This window comes from Phyllobates terribilis, unplaced genomic scaffold, assembly GCF_046119375.1.
Source record: "Phyllobates terribilis strain yellow unplaced genomic scaffold, ASM4611937v1 Scaffold_11__3_contigs__length_659146591, whole genome shotgun sequence".
NCBI lineage: Eukaryota > Metazoa > Chordata > Amphibia > Anura > Dendrobatidae > Phyllobates > Phyllobates terribilis.
This window is the reverse complement of record NW_027362771.1, coordinates 635,830,899-635,841,709: the sequence shown is the minus strand read 5'-3', so window position 1 is coordinate 635,841,709 and position 10,811 is coordinate 635,830,899. Positions and strand designations below refer to the sequence as shown.

The 10,811-nt window shown below is 46.0% G+C and overlaps 1 protein-coding gene across 1 annotated transcript; it reads left to right on the top strand.

Moving 5' to 3' along the window:
• Positions 1–7,973: 7,973 nt before the first annotated feature.
• LOC141167557 (olfactory receptor 5G26-like) lies at positions 7,974–8,846 on the top strand. The gene has a single exon (XM_073654948.1). The coding sequence runs from the start codon at positions 7,974–7,976 to the stop codon at positions 8,844–8,846; it is 873 nt and encodes a 290-aa protein (XP_073511049.1).
• Positions 8,847–10,811: the final 1,965 nt, after the last annotated feature.

The following is a 10,811-nucleotide window of genomic DNA, read 5'->3' as shown; positions in this document are numbered from 1 at the left end:
CTTTGTCAACTACTACCGTCTCTTCATACCGCACGTCTCTTGCCGGACTGCTCCCATCTCTGCACTCACCCATTTGGGAGCAAATTCCAAGGTATGGCCGCCCGAAGCTGAGGAGGCCTTCCTTTCCTTAAATCAAGCCTTATCCTCTGCCCCAGAGCTGCACCATCCAGACTGCAACAAACAGTTCTTCCTGAAGGTTGATGTTTCCTCCTCCGGAGCCGGAGCCAGAGCGGTGCTCACCCAAAAATCTTCATCCGGGAGAATTGTAACCTGCGGCTACACCTCCAAACTCTTCTACTCATCGGAGCACAAATACTCCATAGGAGACCAAGAACTGCTAGCCATCAAATTGGTGCTGGGGGAGTGGAGTTACCTGCTTGAAGGGGCTCTATACCCAGTGATCATCTATACTGATCACAAAAATCTTGCATATCTCCAAAATGCCCAAAGACTCAATCTGTGTCAGGCCCAGTGATCTTTTTTATTCGCTCGCTTCGACTTTATCCTACATTTCCGTCAGGCGGAGAAGAATGTTAAAGCTGATGTCTTGTCCCGATCCTTCCTGTTCTCCGATCTAGAGGAGGAGACTACTCACATCATTGACCCCTCCAAAGTGATGAGTATGGCCCCCTTAGGTCTGACTCATCTCCCACCCTGTAAGACGTTTGTAGCAGTTCCAGATCGGGAGACGATTCTTCACTGGGGTCATTCAACTAAACTTCTGCCGGTCAGAAGAAAACTTTCCTGCTCATTTCCCGGCGTTACTGGTGGCCCCCTCTACTTAAGGATGTGGTTGACTTCGTCTCAGCCTGTTTGTCTTGTGCCCGCAACAAAGTTCCCAGACATCTTCCAGCCGGTCACCTCCTGCCTCTTCCCGTACCTGCTGCCCCCTGGCAACACATTGCTATTGACTTTATTGCAGATCTCCCTGTTTCTGCCGGCTGTACAGTCATTTGGGTGGTCGCTGACCGCTTTTCTAAAATGGCCCACTTAATACCTCTGCCTGGTCTCCCATCTGCATCGGAGCTGGCTCAGGACTTCATCCTTCAAATCTTCCGTCTCCATGGCCTACCCCTCCACATTGTGTCGGATCGAGGAGATAAATTCACCTCACGCTTCTGGAGAGCTACGTGTAAGCTGCTGAATGTCACCCTGGATTTCTCCTCCGCTTACCATCCACAGTCGAATGGCCAAGTGGACGTATCAACCAGATCCTTACCAGCTACCTCCGGCACTTGGTTAATGCTCACCATACCGATTGGGTGGACCTCCTACCATGAGCCGAATTCTCCTACAACAACCATGAGAGCGAATCTACTTCCAAATCCCTGTTCTTTGTAGTCTATGGTCAACATCCCCGGATTCCGTTTCCGTCTCCGCTTCTGTGGACAACCCTGCCACAGAGTCTCTGGTCAGCGAATTTTCCACCATTTGAGAGATTACTAGGTCTGCACTTCTTCAGTCCTCCGAGCGGATGAAGAGATATACTGACAAGAGACGTCTGGATCAGCCTCAATTCCGTTCTGGAGACAAGTTTTGGCTCTCCTCCAAACAGGTTCAGCTCAAAATACACTCCTACAAGTTGGGTCCTCGGTTCATCGGTCCATTTGAAGTCCTCAAACAAATCAACCCAGTGGCCTACAAGCTAAAACTCCCGGCCACCTTACAGATTCCCAAATCCTTCCACGTATCTCTCCTCAAACCAGTTGTGTTTAATTCTTTTTCCAACAATCTAGGTAATCCTCCTGCTCCGGTTTCCGCTGAGGACGTTTTTGAGGTAGAGAACATTCTGGCCACCAAGAGGGTAAGAGGAAAAACCTTTACTCTGGTGGATTGGAAGGGGTTTGGCCCTGAGGAGAAAACTTGGGAACCCAGGGAGTACTTTCATGCCCCACTTCTCCTTGAAAAGTTTCTTTCTGGCCTAAAAAAGAGGGGGTGTAAAGGGGAGTACTGTAGTATCGGCATCTCTGCCCCCTGCCAGGCAGAGATGCTGTCCCTCTCACCGCCGCGCTCCCTGCTCGGCATCCTCCAGCGCTCCTCTTCCTGTTTCTGCTGCCGGCGCGTGCAGCTTCCCGGGCACTGTGCTTAGGGTGCGCACGCGCCGCCCTAAGGAGTCCCCAGCCAATTGCAGGAGGGCCTCCCATATATAAGGCACCTCCTCCAATATGGAGGTGCCCGAGCAATAGTTGATGCACAGTGTTCTAACCTCTGCTTCATCTCTCAGGTCCCACTGCTAGCCTGACTACTAGTCCTGCCCGCCAGCCTGACTATCAGTCCAGTCCGCTAGCCTGACTACTCTCCAGCCGAACAGTCTGTCTTCCATTCAGTCCGCCAGTCTGTCTATGGGCTTCACCCGCCTGCTTACCTGGAAGTACCTGCCTGTTTCCTGTCTGCCTACCTGGAGGCGCCTGCCCTTCACTTGCCCTGACCAACTGACAGCCTACCTTGAGGCCCCCGCCTGTCACTTGCCATGACCACCTGTCTGCCTACCTGGAGGCTCTTGCCCATCACTTGCCATGACCACCTGACATCCTACCTAGAGGCTCCAGCCTGTCACTTGCCGTGACCACCTATCAGCCTACCTGGAGGCTCCTTCCTGTCACTTGCCGTGACCACCTGACAGCCTACCTAGAGGCTCCCGCCTGTCACCTCCTGTCTCTGCCAGTTCATATACCCGGACATCTTGCCAGCCTACCTGCTGTGCCCATCTGCAGTATCGGTCAGTCTTAGCCATCTGACCAGTGGGAGTCACCTGCTCCCTTACAAGGTCGTCCCCAGAGTAGCACCTGGTCCCTCTGCTCGGTCCATCCCTGATCCCGGAGTTGTTAGCCGCCGTACGACCTGGGTCGGTCCGAGTTGATACTCCTCCTCCTCAGAGCTATTCCACAACATGCAATCCTTTGTCTCCAAACACAGACAGCCACCTCATGCCCTCTCCTGCTCCCACCTAATAACACTTTCTCTGCTCCTCCTTACTGCCGGCGACATCTCTCTAAATCCTGGCCCTCCTCACCACATCCCTACATTCACTTCCACCTCCTACCCCCGATCTATCCCAAACTCTCGTAACCCTTCTAACCTTATACCGATCCGCCCAGCCCCCGCTTCCCCAGTTCCACTAACAGGAGCTCTATGGAACGCTCGCTCCGTCTGCAACAAACTTTCCTACATTCACGATCACTTCATCACTAACAAGCTTTCCTTCCTCGGCATCACTGAAACCTGGCTCACCCCCTCCCACACGGCCTCTCCTGCTGCACTTTCGTATGGCGGATTCCACCTCTCCCATACCCCCCGCCCCAACGGTAAGCACAGTGGAGGAATAGGTTTCCTCCTCTTAGAAAACTGCTCCTTCACCCAGATCCCACTGCCGCCCGCAATTACTCTCCCCTCTTTTGAAGTGCACTGCGTGCGCATCTACTCCCCATCCAACCTCCAACTGGCTGTCATCTACCGCCCCCAGGATCAACCACCACTTTCTTTGACCACTTCACCACCTGGCTACTTCATTTCCTCTCCGTTGACATCCCCACTATCCTCATGGGTGACTTTAACATCCCCATTGACACTTCCCTCTCAGCTGCCTCTAAGCTTCTATCCCTCACTTCCTCCTTTGGTCTTACCCAGTGGTCTTCCACACCCACACACAAAGACGGCCACACACTGGACCGCATCTTCACCCACCTCTGTTCCCTATCTAACCTCTCTAACTCACCTCTACCTCTTTCTGACCACAACCTACTCACATTCTCTTCTCTCTCCTCCCCGGGGCAACAATCCCCACTCCACAAACTTGCATACCCTCGTAGAAACCTCAAACACCTTGACCTACACTCTCTCTCTGAATCCCTCCTCCTTCTTACAGACATTAGTTCCTTATATAATGCAGATGCTCCTGCCACTTTATACAACACCACAACAGCTGTAGCTCTCGATTCGGTTGCCCCCCTCACGCATACCAAGGCTCGCGCATCAACAGGCAACCCTGGCACACCAGCCTAACTAAAGAACTGCGACGGGCCTCCAGGGTTGCTGAACGTAGATGGAAAAGGTCCCACTCCCATGAGCACTTCATCGCATTCAAACAGTCCCTCACTACCTTCAAGTCCACACTCACTGCAGCAAAACAAACATACTTTGCATCTCTTATATCCTCCCTGTCTCACAACCCTAAACAACTATTCAACACCTTCAATTCTCTCCTCCGTCCCCCAGTGCCTCCTCCCTCTCCTCTTATTTCAGCCGAAGACTTTGCCTCATTCTTCAAGCAGAAGATTGACACCATCAGACAAAGCTTTTGCCTAAAGCCCCCACCGCCCCTCCCCACACCTACTCAACCCTCCTCCTCCAAAGCTACATTCTCCACCATTTATGAAGATCAACTTTCCTCCTTACTCTCCAAATCACACCTCACCACCTGTAAACTTGAACCAATCCCGTCCCACCTCATCCCAAACCTTACCACTATCTTCATCCCAGCCCTAGCCCACCTCTTCAACCTGTCATTAACAACTGGTGTTTTTCCCTCATGCTTCAAACATGCCTCAATCACACCCATCCTCAAAAAGCCCTCCCTTGACCCATCCTCTGTGTCTAGCTATCGCCCCATATCACTTCTCCCCTATGCCTCAAAACTACTGGAACAACATGTCCATTCTGAGCTGTCCTCCGACCTCTCCTCCTGCTCCCTCTTTGACCGCCTACAATCTGGTTTCCGACTGCACCATTCTAATGAAACTGCACTGACTAAAGTCACAAATGACCTACTAACCGCCAAATCTAAGCGACACTACTCTGTCCTCCTCCTCCTAGACCTGTCATCTGCCTTTGACACAGTGGACCATTCCCTCTTAGTACAGACTCTCTCATCTCTCGGCATCACAGACTTGGCCCTATCCTGGATCTCCTCATACCTAATAGACCGGACATTCAGTGTCTCCCACTCACACAACACCTCTTCATCTCGCCCCCTATCTGTCGGTGTCCCCCAAGGTTCAGTTCTAGGAACCCTGCTCTTCTCCATCTACACCTTAGGCCTGGGACAGCTCATAGAATCTCATGGGTTTCATAATCACCTCTATCCCGATGACACACAGATCTACCTCTCTGGACCCGATATCACCTCCTTATTAACCAAAATCCCACAATGACTGTCTGCTATTTCATCCTTCTTCTCTGCCAGATTTCTAAAACTTAACATGGACAAAACAGAATTCATCATCTTTCCGCCATCTCATTCAACCCTCCCAACTGACCTATCTATCAACGTCAATGGCTGCCCACTCTCCCCAGTCCCTCAAGCTCACTGCCTTGGGGTAACCCTGGACTCAGAACTCTCCTTCAAACCACATATCCAAGCCCTTTCCACTTCCTGCCGACTCCAAATCAAAAACATCTCCCCGATCCGCACATTCCTAAACCATGAATCTGCAAAAACACTAGTGCACGCCCTCCTCATCTCCCGCCTTGACTACTGCAACCTCCTGCTCTGTGGCCTCCCATCTAACACTCTCGCACCCCTCCAATCTATCATAAACTCTGCTGCTCGACTAATCCACCTGTCCCCCCGCTATTCCCCGGCCTCTCCTCTCTGCCAATCTCTTCACTGTCTCCCCATTGCTCAGTGACTCCAGCTCAAAACCCTAACCATGACATACAAAGCCATTCACAACCTGTCTCCTCCATATATCTCCGACCTAGTCTCCCGTTACATACCTGCACGCAACCTCCGATCCTCACAAGATCTCCTTCTCTACTCCCCTCTTATCTCCTCCTCCCACAACCATATACAAGATTTCTCCCGTGCTTCCGCCCTACTCTGGAACTCTCTACCCCAACGTATCAGACTCATGCCTACCGTGGAAACCTTCAAAAGGAACCTGAAGACCAACCTCTTCCAAAAAGCCTACAACCTGCAGTAACCACCGCTCCACCATACCGCTGCACGACTAGCTCTACCCTCACCTACTGTATCCTCACCCATCCCTCGTAGATTGTGAGCCCTCGCGGGCAGGGTCCTCGTTCCTCCTGTACCAGTTGCTGTCAGATTGTGTTCAAGATTATTATAATTGTTCTTGTATTATACCCCCTTTTTCACATGTAAAGCGCCATGGAATAAATGGCACTATAAGAATATATAATAAATAATAATAAATAAATACGCCCCTCTGGGTCCCTTCTTGTAGCGCAGCACAGAGGGTCCACCACCCGGATCCGTAACATTGTTCATAAGTCCTGTATACTTTATGCTCATCGAGAGTTCTCCAATATCCAGTCTAGTAGCAAAAAAAGCATTGACCTTGTCCATGAATCATGAGCAAATTGTATAATTATCTTGATGATTGAAGGCGGTGGAGTGTTGGCTGATGACAAATTGGTACGAGCCATGAGATGTGCGTGATCCCATGGTTCGGCAATTCCTGACAATCAGCTTTGCAGGTCAATGTTAGTTTTGACTACTACTGAAACATCCTCCTCTGTAGCCTAACTGCTAACACTCTCGCACCCCTCCACTCCATTCTTAACTTGGCTGCATGTCGGGTTCATCTCTTGCCTCTCTTCTCCTCCGCTACCCCCATTTGCAAATCCCTTCACTGGCTCCCAATTGCCCAGTGTATCCAGTTCAAACTACTAACACTGACCTACAAAGCCATCCTTAACCTTTCTACTCCATACATCTCTGAACTAATCTCCCAATTTATTCCTTTACGTAATGTCCAGTCCTCACAAGACCACCTTCTCTCTTCCACACTTATTGATTCCCCACCCAATCTCCTCCAAGACTTCTCTCAAATATCCCCCAGCTTATTGAATTCTGTGCCTCAACACGTCCGATTAACCTCTACATATGTATCGTTCAGACAGAAACATAAAACCCATCTCTTCAAACAAGCTTAAAGCCTGCCATGACCTTGCTTGCTGCCACCTCTACACCAGAGCTACTGCAACCCTCCCAACCTACTGTCTCCTTCCCCGTTCCTGTAGAATTTAAGCCTGCAAGGGCAGGGTCCTTTTCTCTCTGTACCAGTCTATCATTGTTAGTTTGTTTACTGTAAGTGATGTCTGTATCTTTTAACCCCTTCTTATGTACAGCACCATGGAATCAATGGCGCTATATAAATAAATAAATAATAATATGTCTTTATTTCTGCTTTTCTATTTTTATTGCATTTATATTATTTTGTGACAATTCCTAAATATGATGTAAAAATAAGAAGGATTCCAGATGGATTATGTCTCAGTAGAGAAGTATTTTGCAAGACAATCTATAAATGTGGTTAGGAAAACATCCTGTAGCTGTTAGACTGCCTGCACTTGTTTAGTTATATTAATGTTTCTTGTTGTCTCTTCCAATTCTAATATTGTCAGACTATCTAAATGGTATATCAAATAAATGCACACATGGACAACAGAGAAGAGGCTCACGTAAGAGTGTTTTTTTAGATTTGATTAAAAGTTAATCTTTTTTCTTCACTTGTTTAGTAAGATGAAGCTTTAACTTAACTTATTTTACATTCACCTTTTCCTATTCACATTTTTAGTAACTCCATTATTATATTATTGACATAAAATATGCAAATAATCTAAAGATTTAAGACACAATCCTAATAAAAGATTGAAGGAGTTTAGCAGATTTTGCCTTTTTTTGTAAGATAGGAGAAAAGATAATTGGTTTAAAAAAGTATAAAAATAATAATTTAAGAAAATTGTGCGGCAATTCATTTTTTTATTTTCATTTTCTGTTTTCTTCAATTGGATTTCCATGATAACTAATTTCACAATTGATAACTTTCTTTTTTTCATAGGCCATTCTTGTAAATAATGTTACATCAGTTTTTCTTTCAGGATTTTCAAATCTTCAAAATTTCAAAATCCCGTTCTTCTCACTCTTGGTTCTCATTTACTGTGGAACCATTTCAGGGAATTGTCTAATTGTTGCTCTATATCTACTGAGTAAAACCCTCCAGTCCCCCATGTACTTCTTCATTACTCAGCTGTCATTGTGTGACATCTTGCTGACTACAGACATCGTTCCTACCCTTCTTCTTACTGTACTGTATGGGAGAAGCTCTGTGACTCTCATCGGATGCCTCCTCCAGCTTTCTTTCTTCCTTATGTCAGAGATTTCAGAATGTCTTCTTCTGTCAGTGATGTCTTATGACCGATATCTGGCCATATGTTACCCCCTCCGTTATAACGCTATCATGAATCACATGTTTTGTGTGTTGTCTGTCTGTATAGTTTGGTTCATTGCTTTTATAATAGCATTAAGTTATGTAATTCCTATGTGTTATCTCTATTTCTGTGGACCTCACATTATCCACCATTTCTACTGTGACTTAGAACCTATTTTACAGCTCTCCTGCTCTGATACATCCATAATCCATATACAGATTCTTATTGTTGGCGCTATATTTGGATTTTGCCCTTTTATTGTAATTGTGATGTCCTATGTGTACATTGCCACCACCATTATGAAGATCCCATCCAGCATCGGTAGACATAAAGCCTTCTCCACCTGCAGCTCCCACCTCACTGTGGTTTCCATGCTTTATGGGACACTCTTCACGGTTTATCTTTTTTCAACAAGAGGAAAATCCTTGATCATTAGCAAGATTTTATCTCTGATATATACCGTTCTGACCCCGCTGCTTAATCCTATTATATACACTCTGAGGAACAAGGACTTTAAAGAAGCTCTTCATAAACTAAAATGTGTCTTGTATAACAGAATGAGGAAGGGATTTGCATTTTCTAGCTTATGTAGATATCTGTTTCAATCTTTGGATAAAGGTCACAGACATGGCCTTGATCCAAAGAGTGAGGAAAGGATTTGGAAGCATTAAACTTTGTGTCTGGATCATCCAGGCTACTGGCATAAAAGAAAGCTCATGAGCCACTCATCTCAAGTATTCTGATTGAGAAAACGATATTATACCGAACATATACAGTACAGACCAAAAGTTTCGGCACAACTCATTTAAATTTTTTTCCGTATTTTCATGACTTTGAAAATTGTACATTCACACTGAAGGCATCAAAGCTATGAATTAACACATGTGGAATTATATACTTAACAAAAAAGTGTGAAACAACTGAAAATATGTCTTATATTCTTGGTTCTTCACAGTAGCCACCTTTTGCTTTGATAACTGCTTTGCACACTCTTGGCATTCTCTTGATGAGATTTAAGAGGTAGTCACCGCAAATGGTCTTCCAACAATCTTGAAGGAGTTCCCAGAGATGCTTAGCACTTGATGGCCCTTTTTCCTTCACTCTGTGGTCCAGTTCACTCCAATCCATCTCAATTGGGTTTAGGTCTGGTGACTGTGGAGGCCAGGTCATCTGGTGTAGCACCCCATCACTCTCCTTCTTGGTCAAATAGCCCTTATACAGCCTGGAGATGTGTTTGGGTTCATTGTCCTTTTGAAAAATAAGTGATGGTCCAACTAAACACAAACCGGATGGAATAACATGCCGCTGCAAGATGCTGTGGTAGCCATGCTGATTCAGTATGCCTTCATTTTTGAATAAATCCCCAACTGTGTCACCAGGATAACACCCCACACCATCACACCTCCTCCTCCATGCTTCACAGTGGGAACCAGGCATGTAGGGTCCATCCGTTCACCTTTTCTGCATTGCACAGGACACGGTGGTTGGAGCCAAAGATCTCAAATTTGCACTCATCAGACCAAAGCACAGATTTCCACTCGTCTAATGTCCATTCCTTGTGTTCTTTAGCCCATACAAGTCTCTTCTGCTTGTTGCCTGTCCTTAGCAGTGGTTTCCTAGCAGGTAACAGTTGTTGTAGAGATGTGTCTGCTGCTAGAACTCGGTGTGGCAGTGACCTGGTCTCTAATCTGAGCTGCTGTTAACCTGCGATTTCTGAGGCTGGTGACTCGGATAAACTTATCCTCAGAAGCAGAGGTGACTCTTGGTCTTCCTTTCCTGGGGCAGTCCTCATGTGAGCCAGTTTCTTTTTAGTGGTTGATGGTTTATGCAACTGCACTTGGGGACACATTCAAAGTTTGCCCAATTTTTCGGACTGACTGACCTTCATTTCTTAAAGTAATGTTGGCCACTCATTTTTCTTTACTTAGCTGCTTTTTTCTTGCCATAATACAAATTATAACAGTCTATTCACTAGGACTATCAGCTGTGTATCCACCTGACTTCTGCACAACACAACTGATGGTCCCAACCCCATTTATAGGGCAAGAAATCCCACTTTTTAAATCTGACAGGGCACACCTGTGAAGTGAAAACCATTTCCGGTGACTACATCTTGAAGCTCATCAAGAGACTGCCAAGAGTGTGCAAAGCAGTCATCAAAGCAAAAGGTGGCTACTTTGAAGAACCTAGTATATAAGACATATTTTCAGTTGTTACACTTTTTTGATAAGTTTATAATTCCACATGTGTTAATTCATAGCTTTGATGCCTTCTGTGTGAATGTACAATTTTCAGAGTCATGAAAGTACGGAAAAATCTTTAAATGAGAAGGTGTGTCCAAACTTTTGGTTTGTACTGTATACACATTCAATTCCAACACATGAAATATACAGTACAGACCAAAAGTTTAGACACACCTTCTCATTTAAAGATTTTTCTGTATTTTCCTGACTCTAAAAATTGTACATTCACACTGAAGGCATCAAAACTATGAATTAACACATGTGGAATTATATACTTAACAAAAAAGAGTGAAAAAATTTCTTATATTCCAGGTTCTTCAAAGTAGCCACCTTTTGCTTTGATGACTGCTTTCACACTTTTTTGTTAAGTATATAAATCCACATGTGTTAATT